Here is a 23353-nt window from a genome sequence, read left to right as displayed (position 1 = left end):
TAAATCTTGGTCCAGGATCTTGGAGTCATATGTTTCCATTCCTGTTCCTTGTAATTTGGCTTGTATTAGCTAATAGACATCATTTGTGGAGTGATCACATTTTATATGGTAAATTTTGAAAGACAGGTTATGTGGGACTTGTTACTGTTTCTTGGTACTGGCAAAAACAAAAACAAAAAAACCCCTTATTCCTTGGAGTCTTTGCAACAGTATCTAAAACAGAATAATTGTGGAGAACAAGTCATCCGTCACAAGAAGAAAGCAGCAGAGTAGATTAATGCTAAATATCCTTTATGGGTATGCATCTGGCAGAGTTTCTTGTGGAAAAATATGTTGAATTGCCAGGAATGGCATGGCAAGATAAAGTTTATCTGCAGTAGTGTCAGCAATCACGCTGGCCACAGTCAAATTTAATGCACCGAAGAAGTGATTAATTATCTGCCTTACGAATTATCAGAAACTAGAAGTCGGATTAGATGTGAGGTTCAGCACAACCTGACTGCACATGATGCATCTACCTTGCTAAAGTTAAGCAGGTCTGGGCAGGGCATGTGTGGAAGGTTGCCTAGGAATCCCACATAGGCTGCCTTGAGTTTCATGAGCTGCTAAATACATAATCAAACAGACTGTGAAGCCCCCCTCTCCTGCTGAATCCAGGGGCTCTCAAGACGCCCACCCTGCTTGCACATTGGGGGATTCTTAATATGGGAAACCCATGTGATCTTGAACCTCCCGCTGCCTTGCAGCTATACTCATTCGTGAGAAAGGCTTCAGGAGTAAACCCTGAGGAAAAATCAGCCTTGCAAAACAACAACAATCTTTATTATGGTCCAGAGACCCAACAAATCGTTACAAAGCAATACACAATTCATACAGCCTACCTCCAGGTTGAACAAGCATTTTGTTCAGAATATAGGGATCATTGGTTCTTGCAACCACCGATAAAAACTTTGCCACTGCTAATGTTCTAGCATTTGTCCGGTCTTCCAATAGGAACCTGACATAGTGAGCCTCTGATTTTCCCGGGAAAGGTACCAGCAAGGGTAGTATCAGTTCAGCCCTTGCCTGCTCATATTTTGCACAGTGCAACAAAATATGTTTTATGGAATCGATGTCTTGAGCACACGAGCAAAGTCTGTCCTGGCAGGGAACTCCTCTCAACCTGCCATCCAACCTTTCAAAACATTTTCTGGAGAAGAAAAGGCTAAGGAGTAACCCTACACAAATGCTTGTATGCTTCCTTCCGCCAACTCCTGCAGCCAAGCTGGGGGCAAACGTCTTGCTCTGCTTTCCTTTGGACCACATCAGCGAGACCGAGAGGCAGTCTTGTCTTCTGAGCAGCACAGGACTGCCCAGTCTTTTACCCTGGAGAATTCACTATAGGTGCTGTGATCCTCCAGCAGTTTGACTTCGCCCCTGGAGGTGTACTCCATTGTTTCCTGAGACAGACAGACACCCCCCAAAATGTGCAAAGTTTCTGTGCAGTCCTATTATTTGACCTACAGGAAGTCTTCAATTCCTCCTGCCCTTGTCTGTTCTTCCCTGTTGAGGTGGTACTGGGCAGCTGACCTTTCGCTGGACCAGTTTTTGCCTTTGGGTTTCGCTTCTGCTTTCACTTTCCCCTCGGTATTCCTGCTGCTTCCTGAAATTCCTCCTTGTCTCTTTGAAGTTCTCACTGTTTCAGTTCAGCTGTTCTTGCGTCTCTGCCGGCTCCACAGTTTTGAGTCTCTGCCTCACTGTCACGCCCATATTCCTTCTGAGACTCGTACCCAGCCACATCTCCTCTCTGTCACTTCCTCTCTCTTGCTTTCAAGTCTTAATTTCACATACCCACGTGCCATTTTTCTGACTCTTTCTCTCATCCCATCAGTGTTTCTCAAACTTGAGTCCCCAGCTGTGTTGGACTACAATTCCCATCATCCTGGTCCTGCCAGCTGGGAACCCAAGTTTGAGAAACACTGGAAGTCATGCCAGGTCATCTGCTTACGTTTGCTCCTTTCCCCTCCACTTCTTGCTACTGCCTCCACACATTGGGGTGATCAGGATACCCCCTACCCCCACAGCCTCACCCGCAGTCTTTTCATTTCATTTTTATTTGTATTAAATTTGCATACCACCCTTCACCCAAAGATCTCAGGGCAGTTTGCAGCACAAAAATACAGACTAGAGAAGGCATGGGAGAACTCGGCTCTCCAGATGTTTTGGGACTACAACTCCCATCATCCCTAGCTAACAGGACCAGTGGTCAGGGATGATGGGAGCTGTAGTCCCAAAACATCTGGAGGGCCAAGGTTGCCTATGCCTGAACTAGAAATACAAGATACATATCCTTCTTCAGTTCAGGCACATCCACATCTCTGGCGCTCTTCCTCCATTGTCTGATTTCCGGTCCACCTCTCCCCGCCCCCATATTAATGCAATATGGCCTAGGCAAGAAAGCCTGGACAAGGCAGCTTCCCAGGATCCACCCAGCCTGCTCTGCTGCCACTGCCCATCACACAACGATGCCGCTATTTCAGCCTCCGCAGTGTCAGAGGCTGGCGAGGGAAGTGGAGGGAGATGGATGCCCCAGGTGAGCTGCTGGGGATGGGCAGGGCAGGGCAGCTCTCCAGCAACCATCGTGCTTTGCCATTGCTGCTTGCCACTCCTTGTCGTCTAAGGGCAGGGGCACAGTTTGAGCAATGAAATATGGAGAGGGGGTATGGTTTGGGTGAATTGTAAGGGGGTTGGCAAGGTTTAATGGGAGGGGGTGGCCAAGTGTAAAGAGAGGGGGCTTGGCACCTTGTGAAGTAAACAGGGGAAGCAGCTTCTAGTTTACATACACATAAAGGTAAAGCTAAAGGACCCCTGACAATTAAGTCCAGTCGTGAACGACTCTGGGGTTGCGGCGCTTATCTCGCTTTACACGCCGAGGGAGCCAGCGTTTGTCCGCTTCCACAGACAGTTTTTCAGGGTCATGTGGCCAGCATGACTAAGCCACTTCTGTCAAAATCAGAGCAGCTCACGGAAATGCTGTTTACCTTCCCGCCGGAGTGGTACCTATTTATCTACTTGCACTTTGACATGCTTTCGAACTGCTAGGTTGGCAGGAGCAGGGACCGAGCAACGGGAGCTCACCCTGTCACGGGGATTTGAACCGCCAACCTTCCGATCGGCAAGCCCTAGGGTTTGTGGTTTAACCCACAGTGCCACTTGTGTCCCTTTACATACACATACGCATAGTAATTGTGTATTTTTTTTTAAAAAATGCCTTGAGCATGGTTTTACATATAAAGGTAAAGGTAAAGGTACCCCTGCCCGTACGGGCCAGTCGTGTCCGACTCTAGGGTTGTGCGCCCATCTCATTTAAGAGGCCGGGGGCCAGCGCTGTCCGGAGACACTTCCGGGTCACGTGGCCAGCGTGATGAAGCTGCTCTGGTGAACCAGCACCAGCGCCGCACACGGAAACGCCGTTTACCTTCCCGCTATAAAGCGGTCCCTATTTATCTACTTGCACTTAGGGTTGCTTTTGAACTGCTAGGTGGGCAGGAGCTGGGACCGAACAGCGAGAGCTCACCCCACTGCGGGGATTCGAACTGCTGACCTTATGATCAGCAAGTCCTAGGCACTGAGGTTTTACCCACAGTGCCACCTGCGTCCCTCTGGTTTTACATACACGCATAGTTAAAACCATACTCAAGGCAGCTTTTTATAAAAATACACAATTACAGACATAACAAAAGTAGTCATAAACAATAAATAAAGCATGCAAAAGTACACAAGCAAACAACAATGTTCTCACATAAGTCATAGCAAAATCTAAAATAAATATACTGTTACTGATATTATTTTTTGTTGCGCTTCCCCTCCCCCACCCCAATAAAACCCAAAACAACAACCAGCCCAGGAGTCTGTTCAGCAGCCTTGGCTTATGTAGCTGGAGTCAGTCAGGGCGGTCCACTCCCAGGCCAGGTGGGAAAGACCTGCAAGGCAGGAACAGGTCTTCCAGGTCTCTGGCCTCTTCAGCAGCCCCAGTTTTTGTAGTTTATACATAAGAGCATAAGGGGAGCCAGCTGTCTTTTCTGATGAAGCATCTTAAAGTGCTTCAGCTTTTTGCATATCACGTTCATTATTTTTGACAGTGCGTGCCTGGATGTTCCCTATTCTTCAAAGATATATTCTTTCAAATCCAAAGTGCAGCCTAGAGAATGCTGATTGTGGAAAAGTTCTTTGGCAATATTTGTCACAGCGTTTACAGACCTTGTGTGTGTGGCTGCCTGTTTCGTTGCACAATGATAAAATAACAGACACATATTTGGCAAGGGTACATTTCCAAGCGCTTTGATTCAGACTACCTCAAAAAGGGCAATGTAAAAGGTTGTTTAAATGTTTGCTTTTGTTCAGAACTGTCTGTGAACTTCATCTAAACAACTCCACATAGGGAGGAGGAAGCAGGAAATGTCTCTAATGATAGGAACATGATAACGAAGTAAGATTCTGTAAATGACCCCAAGGAGGCAAGCAAGTAAAGCAAGGAAATTTGGGTTGTTCAGGATAAGTATAGTATATCATATGCAAAACCGGATGACCTTGGGACAAATATTACAATCATACAACACATAAATATGTAATCAATGTTGTTATCTGACTAACAATTGCTGTTTTTAATTGGGACATGTGTTTCAGATGTAAAGGAGGAGAAAACTTTGCAAGGCTTTGAATTGGATCTTTGTGTTTAAAAATAGACCTTTTCTCGTGCACATGTCTCTTAACCACATCACATCTATCTTTTTGTTGTGAAAAATAGACGTGAAATAAAAAAAATGTGAAGCTCATTACAGTAATTAAGAATGGGAGGAAATGTACTGGGTTTTATTGAAACTGCTGATAATTTTGGTTTGCATCACTGCTGGATTGCATCAGAAAATCAGATAGAATTGTAAGACAGTCTAACCATGATTTTTGCCCCAGGGCTTAGTCTCTGTATTTCTGAGGAACATGTGCAGAACATTTTTACTGCATTATTTACTACGTTGAGAGAAACTAGCTTATATATATATATAAAATGCTGGCTGAAATGGATAGTTCAAACCGCATGTTTCCTTATTCCTAGGTTTTTGGAAAAAGAGACCACCAAATGGCTAGAACTCTTTGAAGGTAGTGGTGTTCCATATGGTCCAATCAATAGCATGCAGCAAGTGTTCTCGGATCCTCAGGTCAGTCCTCTTCGATAAACCTTTGAATGCTTGTTTAAATTTATTCACCTTTGCTCCTCTTCCATTTATCCAACCTCAGTTGATGCTACCGTACAAATAATTATGATGATAACAAAAGTAGTGGCACAGTATAGCAAAGAGATAACTTACTATAGACCTTTTAAAAGCCGAATCCTAGGAAATCTTGACTCTGTTTTGTATTGTGTCACACAGTTGGTCTATTAGATCCTGAGCCATATCCTGACTACAGTTCGATGAACTTTCAGGGCATAGGGAGTTTGCTCTGGAATGGCATGTTCTCTGTGAGTGTACAATTTGTCGTTCTATATCTAATAATACAATTTGTTATGCTTGCTGTGGGCTGGGTACTGGACCCTTCTGGTCAGCAGTGCTCAACATGATACATGCTATTCATTATATTTGTGGTCAACCTTATTCCAAAGGCTCAGCCTGGGTTATCTAAATGTTTTCAGGATTTTGTAACAGAAAAAGTAGAATCACTGTATGTTAAGTTATCACCATCTGAAGTAATGGAAGCAGAGGCACCATCAAATCTTTGTAGTTTTATATAAAATTGCAACAGGTATGTTTAGGTACATAAAAACTGATATCTCTTTTCTTGAGGTGCATGTTATTCAGATGCTAAAATCATCCAATTTTGACCTTAAGCAATTGTTTTTATTGGTCTTTTCTGTTATTCCTCTGGTTTCAAAAAGTTACAATGCCATTGATAAGAAGGCATTGACTGAAATATTTCCTTTTTTGTGTGTTCAGAAGTTACTGAATACTGTCAAGACAGTGATTGGTGAACACTATCCCACTGAAGCCAATAAGATTAACTATTCTATAACCAGTAATATTTGTTAACTGTAGAAGTGAGGCTGTTGTCTGCAGATTCTCCACATATCTGCAAATTCTCCACATATTGCGGCAAAGTAATCTGTTCTTTAAAAAGTCCGTGCCACACGATGGGACAGTTCTATACAACAAAGGCTGTGAGTAGACTTGGTTTCAAATGTGAAAAGTTTATGGACAACTTGCTTAATAAAGCAGTAACTTTAAAAAAGAGGAAGCTGTGCCCATTGCTGAGAAGGTCAGGTGAGGCCATGGGACGTCATGCTTTTGTTACACGCTGGATGTCTATGTCACATTCTGTGTGGGTTTCCCCCTGAAAAGCACGTGGAAACTTAAATCCATGAAAGTTCTGCTGGGTCAAGTGCTGGAATCCTGTGCCCCCTTTATTGAATCAGTTGCACAGGTTGCTGGTTTGCTTTCAAGTGCTGATGGTTGTTACCTTTAAACCCTAAACGGCTTAGGACTGAGTCACTTGATGAACCTTCTCATCCCATGGAAGTTTGTCTGCTCTTTAGGATCTATCACTGTTGCCTTGTTACTTGTGCCAAATGGAAGATTTTTTATTTTTTAAAAAAATTGTGGGATCCATTTGGTGTCCTTACAATCACAGAAGTTTTTTTTTTTTTAAATCCATCCCTTAATGGAAGAAGAGAAGTGCCTTTTCTTTTCTTTTTTTACCACCTCCCCTTCCCACTGCAGCCTTCAGTGACACTCCGCCTCACTTTGCTCCAGAGAATTGGGGGACTCTTCAGAACATGTTGGGTGGTGGTGGGGGGGGGGGAGGCAGAAGGCTGTTAGACTGCACAGAGAAAGAGGTGTCTCTCTTGCTGGCATCCTATGAGGAAGGTGAGAAGGACAGGTGTGATGAAAGTTTGCAAATAGGTCAGCGCGACATCAGAATGGAAATGTTGGGAGACAGTGGGCTGCAATTCGTGGGACAAGGGAATGCAGTGCTGAAGTTGCCTGTGGTCTGCAGGAAAGCCAACTTTCTCGCTTTGTAACTTTCACAGGGATTTAAGCTGCGGCTTTTGAGCACTTACAGCAGGTTGGTTTTACAAGTGTTTTGTTAGAGGTTTATTCACATGGTGGTGCTAAATTAGTGATTATGCATATGTTCAAAGGACTGCAAAATGTAAACCTTTTAACACTGTGAAAGGTGATATTTAAGGATCACACTGGGAGAAAGACTGGCTCCTTAAACTGAACTTTCAGACGTTCCTATTTAAAATTTCACATGCAAACCTTTTAACTTTCTGTAGTGGCTTCCTTTTGTTGTGGTTCACATCAGTTTCTAGTCTTTATGTTAAAGGCTCTTTCCCCCGATAATAATTACAACCTCATTTTCTTCCTGTCTTCTGCCAGTTAATGTTCCCCATCATTGCTCCTTTTTCAGATCAGAAGAGCCTGGATGCAAAGGCTCTCTGGTGAAAAATCTGTCCTCAGCAAGCAGCAGCCCATGTCTGCAAGGCCACAGCTGTTCAGTGAGACACGGGTCTGCCAGGTCATCTAAACAGAATCACCACATTTATAGGGATTGTTATTTGAAATGAAATGATCTCTTTGTTACTTAAAGTTGATACTTAATCAACAGTATTCTTTACACCTAAGCATTTTCAGAATAGTTGTTGCTCATACCTCTGCCGTCCCCCCGCCTCGCCCCCATTGCAAAGATGAATTTTATTGCACACTGTTTTTAATGCTGTTGGGTTCTTATTGTGTGCTTTGAATTTTTGTGGATACTACTTTGTTTTCTTTTCTTAAAAATACTAAGCTGTCTATAAGTATCTTAAATAAATTAATCAAAGAAATTTTATAAAAATGACTCACATGGGAAACATGATTTATTTTTATTCCTATTAAAAAGTATTTCTCACTTTTCAACCCAAAGAACTCAAAAAGTGATGTCTAACAGCACAAAAATGTAATAAAGGGCAACATTTTAAATACCAATACTAAAGATAATTTAAAATTTTAAGCAGCACTAATCAGCTACAGAGCCAAACAGGGCCACTGAAATTAGACACTTTTCAACAAAAGCTTGTAGTGAGTAGGGAAAGGAATAGGCAAGCCCCCTGAGAGAGTTTTAGATTCTGGGCACCACAGCAGAGGTGGGGATCTGAAGCAAAAATGAGCTCTTCACATCAGTTGTAATATGCTGTATCTTTAAATGAGAAGCCAAACTGTGTTGTGTGTTGTGCTTTTGTTGAGGTCACATAAAGCAAAGAGCTGTTCTGACCCCCAGCAAGTAGAATGGTGGTGTAGCTTCCTTTTTAATATTAATCTCATGATTATGAATACAGCTGCCACTTGTTTAAAGCTGTTGGCTAAGTCATGAGTCAATTTTATTAAACACATTGCAATTGATTATATTGCAGATGTTGAATGAATTGTTTTACTGCTTGATTTAAGATTTCTAGATTGGAATCCGTTTCTTGGCATTTCCTTGGTCTGCAAGTCCATTGGGTTTCTCTAAGTAGCACCAAGTTTAATATGAGTAGAAATTTCTTAAGACTTGAAAGAACAGCACCTGCTGCTGTTTTTTGCCCCATTATATCAAAGTCTGGCTTATCACTATAAAGTGGGACAGGCATGCTTTTTAAAAAACAATTAACTGGGATTTAAATGGCTTATCAGACTTTCCCCTCATTTTTAAAAACAACCTAGTACTTTCTGGTTTTCTCATCCCGGAGTGTTACAGAAATGGAGACGTATCTTACAGGGGGGGGGGGGGCATACAATCTACCGTCCCCAGAATCATATGAACATTCATACCTGCAGTTATTTCTATCTGTGCAGGACCTTTCTACTGAACAGCTGCTAGCCTTTGACCTTGAGATGGACAGGCAGCGCCATTTGCAAAGTCTTGTGGACCAGCCCTGAGAAGGAACATTCAGACATACAATTGGCCATCAGTATGCTGGACCATCAAGAAGGCTGATCGCTGAAGAATTGATTGTTTTGAATTCTGGTGCTGGAGGAGACTCTTGAGAGTCCCATAGACTGCAAGAAGATCAAACCTCTCCATTCTGAAGGAAATCAGCCCTGAGTGCTCACTGGATGGACAGGTCCTGAAGCTGAGGCTCCAATACTTTGGCCACCTCATGAGAAGAGAAGACTCCCTGGAAAAGACCCTGATGTTGGGAAAGATGGAGGGCACAAGGAGAAGGGGACGACAGAGGATGAGATGGGTGGACAGTGTTCTCAAAGCTACAAACATGAGCCTGACCAAACTGCGGGAGGCAGTGGAGGACAGGAATGCCTGGTGTGCTCTGGTCCAGGGGGTCACGAAGAGTCGGACACGACTAAACGACTAAACAACAACAATGCTGAAGTCGTACTGTTTTGGGAGAACTATAGTAATGTACCATTTATTAACATTTCAACTGGAGTTAAGCAGCTTTTTCTTCTGGGTTGCAGCTTTTTCCTGTTTTAGGTTTAGAGATTCCCGGGGGGGGGGAGAATAGCAGTGCAGCAGTCAAAATATTTGAAGAGAACAATTTATTTTTGGTTAACATATAAACGAGTCACTATGTTTGTAGAACTTCTTTGCAATCAGGAAAATTATAATCATGCTAGCCATTTCCATGCAGCTTTTTATAACCAGGCAGTTTTCATTCATATTTTTTTTAAAAAATCCTCTTTTTAATCAGGCCAAGACTGTACAGGAAAGGAATTCCCAATAAGTTTTAAACACTTGCTAGATGATCTCAGTATGGTCAGAAATACTCCAGGGAACTTGTGCATGACATATAATCAGGAATTCTGTTTTTTAAAAATAACATAAACAAACTATTGTTGTTGCTTTTTAAAGACATTCAGAGTAAAATAGACACTATTTTGTTGTTTCCAAAAGATGTAACAGAACAAAACCCAAACAAACAAAACAGGTATTGCGCAGCATCAAGATGTTTAGTTTTCAAGTATGTGGAATGCAGGCAGATGTCTTGATCTCCAAAAGAGCGGATTCTTTTACATACCAGTCTATAGTATCATGCATTTTGGAAGAGCCTGTGGAAAATAAATTAAGAAAATAACACAGGATATATCAACAGTGTCTCGTTTTGATCCAGATAGAGTTTGGGCTGTGTGTTGTTAGATAGTCATTGCCAGTCTACTGCTGTGATCTGCACATTTAAAAAAAGCTATAAAATGGATAGACTTTTTGTAACAGTGCAGTTAGACATGCCACACAAGTAGAGGATATCAGGTGTGAGACATCACCACACTGCATCACTTCTGAGAAATATTGGGAGGGAAATAGCAGATCTGAACTATCACAGCTGTCCTTGATTCCAGTTCATGCCAAACACCTGCAAGCTCTAAAAGGATACCAAAACAAAACCCCACCCTGTGGCGAGCGGCCAGCCCTCAATAACACTTCCCTGACTTCACATTGCCATAAAAAATAATTTTAACATTTTTTAAAATAAAATAAAATACAGGAACCTTGTTCTTCCTCTCCCAGAAGTCCAGTTTAGTTCCTTTTAGCCACCCTTCCAAAGAGGATAAGTACAGTCCAGAAATAAACACACAGCTGAAGTAGTGATATGTTTGAATGTTGAAAAGTATCTCCTTGTTTTCATCTTGTGTTATTACTAGGAAGTTACGAAGTTACTTGGCTTTGCTAACCTCTCTGAATCACCTGTTCCTTTGTCAGGGCACATCTGTATGGCAGCTGCCCATACAGATGAGGAAACAGGGGACCTACCCTTGGGAAAGGAAGGCAGTTTTTCTCCCTCCCCACTCCCCCCCCCTTTGGATGCCTCCATCCCATTGGCAGGAAGCAAGAGATCACAACTGTACAACCTTTGCTGGTAGCCCAACCACTGTCTGTGTATGTGGAATCGATGGACAGCAGATACACGGTCTTGTAACAGCCATAGACGCTTTCCACATGGCAGTGCTCTCACCCTGCATGCTGTCTTCCTTTCTGGAGTTTGTTACCCCAGTCATCTAGTTCATGGCACTTCATGGACATGATGCCCTAATTTTGTGTGCTGAAGGTCCCAGACTTCTTGGATCTCCGCATTTTTAAAAAAGGACCCTCTGTTACTATACCAGTTTGGGGCTGGGTGGACCAATAGTCTGTCTCAGTATAAGTGCATCCAGTTCCTATATCCTATAGCAAGGGTCATGCACATCTGTCCTGCATAATTTTCTTTTAACACACCCAAGTGAAAATATTACTGGCACCGTATTTTAAATGTTCGCAGTATCACAAAGCATCAGGTCCATTACTTTGTTCTGTGGAATTGCAGGCTATGGTTTGCTTAATCTATTATTATTATTATTATTATTATTATTATTATTATTATTATTAGTACCCCACACAACTGACTGGGTTGTCTCAGCCACTCGTATGGCTTCCAGCATATACGAAAACATAATAAAACGTTAAACATTAAAACTTCCATATACAGGGCTGCCTTCAGATGTCTTTTAAAGGTTATATAGTGATTAGCAAATGTCTGCTGACTCTTATCCAAGTCAAGAGAAATTATTTTTCTCTCTCAAACCTTGCCAGGAATCTTTGGCATGCAGCGCTTCTAAATAAAAAAGGCACAGGTTTCCTGGGTGAGTATCCTGCTTCAAAAGAGGGACCTGCTGTTTCCCAGACTAATTGCAGAATCCGAACCACATCCACTTGTCCCTTTGAATTGAGTGGGGCTTACTCCCATGTAAATGGAATTAGGATTGCAGTTTGAGATGGCTGGTGCCTTCATTATACACCTTTAGGTGCCGGGCAAAAACATTCCATTTTTAACCAGGCCTTTGGCTGATAGACATCCTATGACCTTTTAAATGTGTCATGGAATGGGGGTTTATTGGATTCTTACTATGTTTTTTATATTGTCATTTTATGTTGTGAACGAGTATAGGGCAGTATACAAATGTAATAATAATAATAATAATAATAATAATAATAATAATAATACTTTGTGGCTGCTAGAGACACAATAGCTGCCACCCCTTCCTAGATTTCAGAGGCTTTGGTTAAAATGTCATTGAGGCCCATTTCCAGTGTATGCATACTTTGTTGCAGAGATCCACAGCAGTCTGCACATGTTGCTTGGGGCTTTCAAAACACGTTTTTGGCAAGGCTTTCTGCTCATGTCCACCCCGGCCAACCACCCAGATAGCCTCCATTCCTAGCTGGACACTCAGTTTTATTTGCTTATTTCCTCCATGATTTGTACTTGGTACTACTGATAATTTTATTCCGCTTCTATTGCTCCAGTTCAAGGCATCATCCAATATATATTGCACAATATTCTGATTTGACCTTGTGTTAGCAATGCTTCCTGCCTTGGGGTCATCGAACAATGTTAAAGTCATCGTCTTTGTCTTCCAAATCACTTAAGAAAATTCAGACTAAAATAAACTCTAAGGTTAATCCTCGAGGGACTGCTCTGGCTGCTTGTCTCTATCGAGGACATTTTATTCTTGTCTTAATACTTTATCTTGACAAATGATTGAATATTTGGTCTTCCCTTTTACCTCTTGGCTTTTGTTGCTGATATGATAACCAAAAAGTCAAATCAGTCACACAACTGATTTTTTAATGAATGGCAAAAACAAAATAGCAACTTATCAAATGACTAGGTCTGCCTGAGCAGCCGCAAAAATTAGATGGAAGGTTGCCCAACTGAATGTTGCATGCTGACCCGAGAGATCACTTGTAATAAATGTATCTGCTTGCTTTCCCACTAGTTTTGTGAATTATGGGATTTTTCCACTTGGTTTTGTGAATTATGGGATCTGGCCCTGTACCTACCCTTTTGCATTCAGCCAACTTTTTGTACAATTTTGTTAAGGTTCTTCTCTAGAGTAGAACATAAGACTGTGCCCCTTTCTCCTCTGATCATTATATATACGGTATATGTGTAGATATAGATAGATAGATGATAGATAGATAGATAGATAGATAGATAGATAGATAGATATGTGTGTGTGTATATATATGTGTGTGTGTGTGTATATATGATTCAGTGTGTTTATTTGGAGGCCAGGAATCTTAAAACTTTCCCTAAATGTACTCGTAAAAAAACCCGTGACACCACTTTCATACTTGTAGCTGTGTTTATCCGCATATACGTTAAAGGACAACCAAAATCATCAACAAAATGTGTGTTGAGAATAATATCAGATTGAAAGGTGGAATCTTCAGTTCTCATGCCAATGATGAAACTGTCTCCTTGTAGATAGAAGGAGGGACATTCTTGGTATACTTCTGAGCAGATATACATTAGGGCATACATCAGTTCAAAAGCACGCCAAAAGTGCAAGTAGATAAATAGGTACCGCTCTGGCGGGAAGGTAAACGGCATTTCCGTGCGCTGCTCTGGTTTCGCCAGAAGCGGCTTAGTCTTGCTGGCCACATGACCTGGAAAAACTGTCTGCGGACAAACGTTGGCTCCCTCGGCCAGTAAAGCGAGATGAACGCCGCAACCCCAGAGTCGTCTGCGACTGGACTTAACTGTCGGGTCCTTTACCTTTACCTTATGTAACATTCTCGGTATACTTCTGAACAGACATACATTAGGACTGCACTGCTCATTTGTATCATTCCCTTGCTTTATTTTGGGGGAGATATGTTTTGGTGCCTACTTCCACTAGTTTTCATCATTTCTGCAGGTTGGCGATATGTATGGATACAGACATTTATTTATTATGCATTTATCCTGCCTTGTTTCTACACCTTGTTTCTACTTTTTAATCTCACATAACCTTGCAATGAAGGTTGTAGCTGAGCAGGGATTTGAACTCAGGTATCGCAGTTCTACTCTGAGACTCTAAGCACTAAACCAGTGGAAGCACCTCTTATATTTCTGATCATGTGTGCATGTGCCTTGCAAACTGATTCATTATTATGAGGCCTTCAAAATGTTCAGTTTGTTGCTTTTTTCTAATATTACTTGAAGCTCTGCTGTTCATTGTCATTGGGATTGCAGGGTAAGGCCATAATTCAGTGCATTGTTTTATGTACTTCAACTCCACTGAAATTTTAGGTTAGCATCCTTCAATTTCATTTCTAGAAGTGAATGTCGAGGTTAATACATATGTGTGAATATGTGTGTGCCTGTGTGTGTTCATTCATTTCCTTTCTAGAAAAAAAACAACACACCATTTGAAACACATTTTTCTGAGGGGACACCCAATATGTTTTGAATTACTAGGATTCCAAATAAAAAAAAGAATCTGCCAAGAAGCTTTCAAAAGTTTGCCTGACAGGTCTGCTTCGCCACCTTTTGAAAAATATTCTTGGCACTCCGTCCTTTGGCCTCTTGGGACTAGAAATAACGTCACAGCCTTTTGAAGACATTGAGGTTGACCCTTGCTTTGCAGACATGCCTCCTTGTTGAAAACCTCTGAAATAATAGGTAGTGTGGTGGATAGAGAGGTGGACTTCAGCTCCACTATGAAGCCTTTGGACCCATTACTATATGGAGGACCATGCAGTTCCTTAGAACAATGCCAGCACATCTGGGAAACCGGGGGAAGGTTTTTGTGTGTGCACCTCTCCATTTTAAGCCTGCGTGCATTCACTGAAGCACATGGATAGGTCTTAGATGTGTCATCAAAGCTTCATGACAGCAAAAATGCACAAAAGGATCTGTATGTCTTTACATTTCTTCCAGAAAGAATCTAGGGTTGGTGGGGGCAGTTATCGCTAAAGCTGCTATGTCCTAGTAGAAAAAATATATTTGTGTGTGCATATTTTTTCACCTTTGCACTCCCTTGTTGGTTGGCATCCGTCTGTCTCAAGAGAACGGAGTGTGTCTCTGGGAGTGAAGTCAAACTGCTGTGATAGCAGCACCAAAATGAACTCCTCGAGGCGCAAGTTTTTAATTACATGAATGTTTAATTGTTTTTTAATTATCATATTCTCCACTATGTTTTTTCCTTTTCCTGTTTTATCTGTAAGCCGCCTTGAGTCCCTGTCGGGGTGGGGAGTAGTAGTAGTAGTAGTAGTAATAATAATAATAATAATAATAATAATAATAATAATAATATACACTGGTTGGCATCTATCTGTCTTGGAAGGCAATGGAGGAGTGTGCTTTTGGAGTGAAGTCAAACAGAGAGTTACAGCGCCTGCTGTGGCTGTAGAAACTAATACAGGAGAGATATGCTTTGTTGCAGATGAAGGCGTCTGGCTGTGCTTTAGTTGCATTAGGGCGTTTCTTCTCTCTGTGCTCCTCCCAGTGGTCATTCCTCCTCTGGTGACTGCTGTGGATGCACAACCTGACTGTCTCCAGGCATTGCGGTTGTCTGCAAGGGACTCCTACATAGCAAGGTTAATGTTGCCAGCCTTCATGTTATGCAATAATATTAACAATGGGGACACACCAGCCTTGCAAATGTGCCTTCGTTAAGTGCTTGTCTAAAGTTATGTTCTGTTGTAATGCCAGCTGATAAACTGTAAGGAAACCGGAAGCAGTTGCTCACTGGAAGCCAGGCAGAGGAGCCAGAAACATTCCTTTGTTATACAGCACAACATGAAGAGACCTTCATCCTTCTCCAGCCTTCCATATTTCAGCACCTTTTATCACATGTTGAGATCTCCTCCCTCTGATTTCAACAGGCTCTTTGGCATGCCTGCATTGAATTGGAAGCAGTTTCAATATTCATAATGGAGGGAGGGGCTATGGCAACTGTACTATCTGTGTTTACATATGCCTTTATTAATATGATATATTGGTGGTTCCAGCTCTGCTTTGAAGGAAAACTTTTTAATCCTTAAACATAAAACGATACATGATTATCAGAGAGAGAGAGAGAGAGAGAGAGAGACCACTGAGATGGACCAAATTGGTTTCACATGTTTTGGAATGACACAAGAGGCACATTGAAATAAGAAAATGGAAGGGAGGGGAGAATTTTCCAGGTGTTGTGCTTTCATATATGTGTTTGTGTTAACTTGCAATGTTCATTCAAGGAGTTGAGCACGAACCACAATTAACCCCTCTAAAAATGATACAGCCAGTAGAGTAATTAGGAAGCGGTTAGAGAAAAAGGCTGCAGCTGTCATAATTGCAGGAAGGCTCTTCTTAACACCCATCTAGTCCAGCATCCTGTTCTTACAGTTGCCAACCAGATGCTCATGAGAAGCCTGCAGCCAAGACCTGAGTTCAGCAGCCCTCTCCATCCTTGTGAGGCATACCACTTCTGAGACTGGAGGGTAGTACACAGCCATCATGAGTAGTAGCCATAAACAGCGAATTTAAATCCTTTTAAAAGCCATCAAATTGGATAGTTGGATTCTATAACAGATTAACTCTGCATGATGTGAAGTACTTTCTTTTGTCCTGCCTGGACCTTCCAGCATTCAGCTTCACTGGATCATCCCAGGTTCTGGCATTTTGAGCTCAGAGGAATTTCTCTCTCTCCTTTCCCTACACCATTCTAAATCGTGTACACTTCTACTGTGTCCCTTTACACTCACCTTTTCTCTAAATCCCAAAGCCACAAATGCTGTAACGCTTTCTCATAGAGGAATGTTTTCCAACTCTGCAATATCCTTTTTGAGGTGTGGCAACTGGAATTGGACACAGTATTCCAAGTGCAGTCACACTTGAGATTTGGAAAACAACGTTGTGATATTAGGAGCTTTACTTTCATTCTATTTCCTAATAATCTCGTGCATGGGATTTGCCCTTTTCACACACTAGGGCGACATTTTCTTCAAGCTATCCAACACCATTCCAATATCTCTTCCCTGGTCAGTCACTAGCAGTTCAGACACCGGGAAGTTGGGGTTTTCTGCCCCGGCAGGCATGACTTTACACTTACTACCACTGCTTTTTTTCTAGAAAAACAGGCACAGGTATCCACCATGAAGTTGTTGCATTAAGTGCCACACTCTTTAACATCAACAAAAAGAGGTGCCAGTACCCCCTGAGGAAAAGCACTCCTTGCTACACCTTCCATTTTAATACCAACTCTGTCAGTTTGCAGAGATTATTTTGAACAATTTGGCGTCATCAATGAGCTTGGCCACTTCATCGCTCACCTCTAATTCCAGATCATTACATCTCTCCATTGTGACAACTGCCCATTTATTCCTACTCTGTGCGTCTTGTTCTTTAACCAGTTACTGATGCATTAAAGAACCTGTTTCCTGCTAAATGTGCTCAGGGGTCTTTGGTGAGGGACTTCATTAAAAGGTTTTTGAAAGTCGTAAAGACACAATGTCTACTGGATCATCCCTATCCATATTCTTCACACTATTGAAGCACTCTAAAATGATAGTTAGGTCTTACCTTTGTGAAAGCCATATGTTTTTCTATATGTTTGGTAAATCTGTATTTAATAATGGTTTCCACCAGTTTACCCAGAACAGACGTTAAGTTAACTAGCCTGTAATTCCATTATTCCTGCTATGGGTCCCTTTTAAACCATTGGCACTACGCTGGGCACTTGGCAGCCATTGGGTACAGAAGCAGCTTGCCTGTTGGGGTGGAGCCCAACTTCCTGGCCACAGTGTTGGAGCCCCTTTCAGGGCTGGAGAGGGCTGAGGTGGTAGAGAGGCTGGCACAGTGTGGGCACACTTGGCAGAAGTGTTGGATTGGCTTTGTTAATGCTCTTGGACTGCACTGGTCTCCCTGATACCTCTCCCCTCACCTTCCTGACGCAGCAGCCAGGATGAAACTGGTGAGCCAGTTCTGGTCAGGTGTGAAGGCTGAGAATAGGTACAAGCTAGATATTTTTGTTAGAAGACCAACAATTTCACATTTGAAATCTCTACAAACTCTTTGGGAGATGCCATCTGAACTCAGTGATTTGCTTGTTTTTCATTTGTTGCTTTCAGGGGAGATTTCCTTTCATGCCTTTTAATGCTCTCTTATAGCAAATTTATATCGCTATTTCAAGATAAAAAATGAAAAGGGGAAAATGATGCAATGTGTAGTCAAAGCTTCTCATCTACTTTTATGCATTATGGGAACAAACTGAGATTGGGGCAATTAATACAGGCTATTTGTCACTAATCCTCCATCTGTACTCAACAGGAAGCAGTCCTCAAACAGGAGACTTTAAATCAGTAATGGGAAGCTGTGACCTCTGCTTGTTGTTAGACTCCAGCTCCCATCAGCCCCACCAAGCATGGCCAGTGGTCAAGGATGATGGGGGATGTAGTCAAACCACATCTGGAGGACCACAGGCTCCTCACCCCTGCGTTAAATTAAAATGGACAAGAGCTCTGAAAAGTCTGTCTGTCTAGAGCTGCAATTATGTTCTATTGCAGCAGCAGCAGCAGCAGCAGCAGCAGCAGCAGCAGCAGCAGCAACAATGAATCAGATCTGAGGGGGGAGGGAAACATCTAGGAAAACAACCCCAAAAAGCATTGGATTTCAACAATTTGATTATGCTGCTGTTTCGATTCTCAGTTAAAAGTGAGTGAATGAAGGAGGGCAATTCCAAAGAATTGGGCTCATGTGGAAACAATTCTGGTCACACTAGAAATGGAATGATGATGTACAGGGGACCAGAGAGTTGTGCAGAAGTACAAGGGATCAGATCTGCTTTCAGATAAAAGTTGGAATCCAACTAAACAGCGAAGACATGCTGTATTGTTATGCCTTTTTGTGTATGTGTAAAGCAGATGATATACCTAAGCCTATTGGCTCCTTCAACTACCTGCTCTTTTCATAGTCTTTCTAATACCTAGTAATTAGTATAAGCTACAAATGGTGTCAGTTATAAAAGCACCTGCAATGAATTAAAGAGGCACAGGTCTCAGCTGCAATGATGTGAAAGTTTTAAATAGTCGGTTCTCAGTAGAACAATTGCTCGTGGTGCTTAAATAAGCCCTCTTCAAGATGTAAAAATAAACAAATGGTGGAGGGACCTTAAGAGTGTGATCAAGTAAATTTAGACCCGCCGAATGAAATCAAAGGCACAGTAATAACAAGCAACATGTAATGAAGAAAGTATGTGGCTCTTTCCCATGCCTCAGTTTTGGGGTTAAAAAAAATAGTGGCAGATTGTTGGTTCTCTCAGAAGGGGCTTGCCACCGCAATGCTCTTAGCTTTTGCAACGCCTTCAGTTGTCTTGTGGCACTGGAGCTGAACACAGATAACTCTTACTTTTGTTGTGCAAACTTTCCCTACCTCTCATTATAGGCACCCGATGGAAAAACAAACACCAAATAAAGCATATGGTGTTGGTTTATTTCTTTACAAGTTGACTAGGAGACAATGCTGGGTGGATTTCACCAAATCAGACGCTGCTGTCATTTCACAATACAGGAAATTTGGAAAAGGTGTTGCAGCTGTTTTAAATAATGTTCATTTCTCAGCATGGCTGTCATGGCTAGAATCCCTTCACTTCTTCCTCGGGATAAGATGCCAGGCCAGGGGGTGGGGAAGGGAAACAACTCATCATGGTGGAAATTAATTGGACTTCACTGAACACTCTGGAATGTGTTTAAACTGTCCTATTATAGTTTACACACAGTATAGATGCTCTAATTTGCCATAATTTCAAGTCAACACTTCAGAAGTTGAGCTCTTTCATCTGTTTCCTCCATTTGCAAAGCCAACTTAGGGGTGGGGTTAGGGCACTCACTTATCATAAGATCCACCTCCATGTTTCTTATTTGTCATGGACAGTGAAAGCCACTCCTAGGAAGCAAAACTGCTTTGATTTTCAAGTGGCGTACACATCTTACGAAATACAAATAAATAAACAGAATGTGGTTTGGGATGGAATCATATTTGAGGGAGATTTCAAAATAGCGTAGTTGTTGTGGACCCAGTTGCAGTGACCCCACCACAGGAAACCAGTGTGGTGTAGTGGTTAAGAGCGGTGGACTCGTAATCTGGTGAACGGGGTTCGCATCTCCGCTCCTCCACATGCAGCTGCTGGGTGACCTTGGGCCAGTCACACTTCTCTGAAGTCTCTCAGCCCCACTCACCTCACAGAGTGTTTGTTGTGGGGAGGAAGGGAAAGGAGAATGTTAGCCGCTTGGAGACTCCTTAAAGGGAGTGAAAGGCGGGATATCAAATCCAAACTCTTTTCTTCTTCCTAACCAGAGTAAGGTGAACAAACTGGACAAGACAACCTTTTGCTCCTCTTGTCCTTTGTCCGGCTGTGGTCCTGAGGTCAGACACAGCTGGCTTTTATCAACTGGGGGCAGAACAGAGTGAAGCCTGCTCCACCTGGTCAGCTTCCAAACCCCGCCCCCTGGCCTGGCTGGATTAGCCCATGTTTTTAAAATCTGGCTGGCCTGAAAGCCTGCCTGTGCTGGTCCCGGGGGGAGGTTACCGTGAGGCGTGGTCAGAGTCCGGTCCTGGGTCGAGGATCTGGAGACTGTCCACCTAGGGCGAAGCAGGATCCAAAGCGAGGAGCCGGGCAAGGTCGGGAACTCTGGAAGAACAGGTCTGGGTGCTGGCAGAAACAGGTTTCTAATGTCGTTGCTCCCGCAACCTGGGACCGGGCTAACTGGCCTCTATCTTCTCTGAGGCCAGGGGCGGTCCCGGCTCCTGTGAGAACCCAGTTCCCTCCGCCTTTCTGCCCTGAGCCTCTGCAGCTCAGGAGAGGCTGGAGGGTTACTGGACCCAGGGGCAGCTTCCCCTTCCCCTGACAGGGCTGGGAGAGGCACACCTGCAGGCAATGGGTCCTCCATCACCTCTGGAGCCAAAGTGGATGTATCTGGTGTTTGCTCCTGAAGATCCGGCACAGGTGGAGGCGCTTCAGATCCAAGGCCCTGCCCCGGCTCAGCCGGTCCTGGAGGCAGGGACTCCTGTGCAGGCTGGGATTCCACCAAGGTCTGCTGGGCTGGGACGCAACTGCCACCAAGCCTGGGACTGGGTAGGCAACTATTTCATGGGAGGTTCTTCACAGCAGTGCTTGAGAATCCCCGAAGGATGCTACCTAAACCAGGCTTCCTCAAACTTGGCCCTCCAGATGTTTTTGGCCTACAAGTCCCATGATCCCTAGCTAGCAGGACCAGTGGTCAGGGATGATGGGAATTGTAGTCTCAAAACATCTGGAGGGCCAAGCTTGTGGAAGTCTGACCTAAACAGAAGAAAGTATTCTGCTTTTGCTGTTGTTAAAGGTGTTACTGCTGCTGTTCACACTGACCTCCTTTTATACAGAAAAATAAGAAATAAGTTTGTGCAAATAAATTGAGGACCATAGAGTGTCTTTCCGAATGGAACATATTTAGGTTGAGTTCAATAAAGAGACATTTTGGTGTTGATGCACACCAAGATTATGTAGAAGGTTGAACAAAAGAAAGAACGAATGAAATTGCAGATACACAATAGAAAATTCAGACAAATGCAACTGTAAATTAAATGTAAATGCAATAAAGGATTGCGGGGAAAGTTCAGTTATAAGGTGCAGATGTTTGCAAATTATATTTTCATGAGAGAGAGAGATTACTTGCCGCTCATCTTCTAGTTCGGATCAAATGTTAAAGATCCCTGAAAGTGGCGTAATAAATTTCAGGTCTTGTTGTGAGGAAGGAGCACATTTTTACCACATGCAGATAAAGTAAATGCTTCCTTGTGGAGATTTCAGCCATTCACAAGTACACGTGAGACTTGGGTCTGACTGAGGTGGTCACCGGTGAGGCTTTCATTTGTTTGATATTATGATGTAGCTGGAACCTGCCTTCATCCCTACACTTTTCATCAAAGAATCCAGATTTACAGACTTGGCATAAATTGGGCCAATGAGGCAGATTTATGAGCAAGTCATAATTCCAGCCTTTTGATTCAACAGAATTCTGAATATTTTGGTGAAGACATGGTTGGTAGTTTCTTGGATTAGGCTGCCTGTGTCTGCAGTTTGCTGCTGAGTTCTGGAAAGGACCATTGTTTGCAGTTCGTCTTGCGCTGGAGTCACGCAACATGGACTAGAGTTCGTTGGAATTTGGTGGGCTCCACTGTGGATTTAGGAGGCTCCATAGAATAAATAGGCTTTGCTAGTCATGGGCAAAGCATGCCTGCTCTGACACAGCTTGATGGTGTAATTGAACCACATCTTTGCATGTGCAAATCCTTGAAGCCTACAAAACTGATGGCAGTCTGGTCAGAAGGTGGCAAATTGAGTTCTGCTGAACTTTTTCTGTTGTTACCACCCATCTCTAGTGATATGGTGAGTGAGATGTCCCCCTGATGTATTTTCAAGGAATTCCTTGAATAAATATTACTTCTAAAAGGCATAGCATTAAACATACCGTATTTTTCGCCCTATAGGACGTACCGTCCCATAAGGCGCACCTAGTTTTTTTGGGGGGAAATAAAGAAAAATATTTTCCCCCAGGCGCAGGGCTGGGGCGGGGGAAGCCCGAGCTTCCCCCGACCCCAGCTCCCAAACAGGCAGCTCTCTGCAAGCCGTGGGAGCCCAGCGCTGGCTTCCGCTGCTTGCGGAGAGGTCCGCGAAGCCTGGACGTGCTGAGCTGAGTGTGTGCAGGCTTCAGCATGCAGGCAACTCTCTGCAAGCAGCAGGAGCACTCCCGCTGCTTGCGGAGAGGTGTGTGAAGCCTGGAGAGCAGAGGGGTCGGTGCGCACCGACCCCTCTCGCTCTCCAAGCTTCAGCGAAAGCCCGCATTCGCCCCATAGGACGCACACACATTTCCCCTTCATTTTTGGAGGGGGAAAATTGCGTCCTATAGGGCGAAAAATACAGTAATTAGTAGAGAAAACTGATTTCTCTTTTCTTTCTTTTTAATTAAAAAAAAAGGACCAAACAATTTTTTTAAAAAAGGTATGGATATAATATATGTACTGAAAATACATGTCTCCTTATTTTAATTCTGGAGGCTGGGATGCATCTGTTCAACATCCTGTGGTGAAGAATTCTGCCTTGAAAACTTTCCATTATAGCAATACATAGGATGAAAAGGTATGTTATGACTTGCAGATGCAAACTTTTAGAAGGCTCACCTCCTAGAATGCCAACATGTATTAACTACTTAGATGGCAATCCTATACCCACTATACCTGGGAATATAAGCAAGTAAACTTAATGGAATTTACTTTTCAATCGGCATGTATAGGATTACACTGGCAATTGCCACTGTTTCAGTGCTTTCATAATCTATGGAGGGAGAATAAATTCTAATGCAAATAAAATTTGGCCTGCCATCTGAGGTTTCTGGAAGCTGCCCTGGCCATAGTAAAAATAAATAAAAATAAATATTCCCACCTTGAAGCAATTGGGAGGAGTTAATTTGCCAAGTTGAAGTGAAAGTTCTATAAAATGCTGTTATTATTTAATTTTCATTAATGATTCCTCCCTCTTCTGTCTGTTGCATCATCTGTGTACCAGTGAAACGTTGCACACTTCTG

The 23353-nt window shown here is 42.8% G+C and overlaps 1 protein-coding gene across 3 annotated transcripts in view; it reads left to right on the top strand.

Moving 5' to 3' along the window:
• Positions 1 to 23353, top strand: part of SUGCT (succinyl-CoA:glutarate-CoA transferase) — a 294275-nt gene that overhangs the window by 105233 nt on the left and 165689 nt on the right. Inside the window, exons 12-13 of one of the 3 annotated variants that reach the window (XM_082192881.1) lie at positions 5093 to 5195; positions 8847 to 10204. In XM_082192881.1, coding sequence (XP_082049007.1) covers positions 5093 to 5195; positions 8847 to 8930 — 187 coding nt within the window. In that variant the 3' untranslated portion in view covers positions 8931 to 10204. Of the gene's footprint in view, positions 1 to 5092; positions 5196 to 5408; positions 5436 to 8846; positions 10205 to 23353 lie in introns of those variants that run through there. The other 2 variants (XM_082192882.1, XM_082192880.1) reach the window with 2 other exon arrangements.

Source organism: Podarcis vaucheri, assembly GCF_965113315.1.
Source record: "Podarcis vaucheri genome assembly, chromosome: 12".
NCBI lineage: Eukaryota > Metazoa > Chordata > Lepidosauria > Squamata > Lacertidae > Podarcis > Podarcis vaucheri.
Note: the sequence above shows the minus strand (reverse complement) of the source record. Positions and strands in the feature narration are given on the sequence as shown.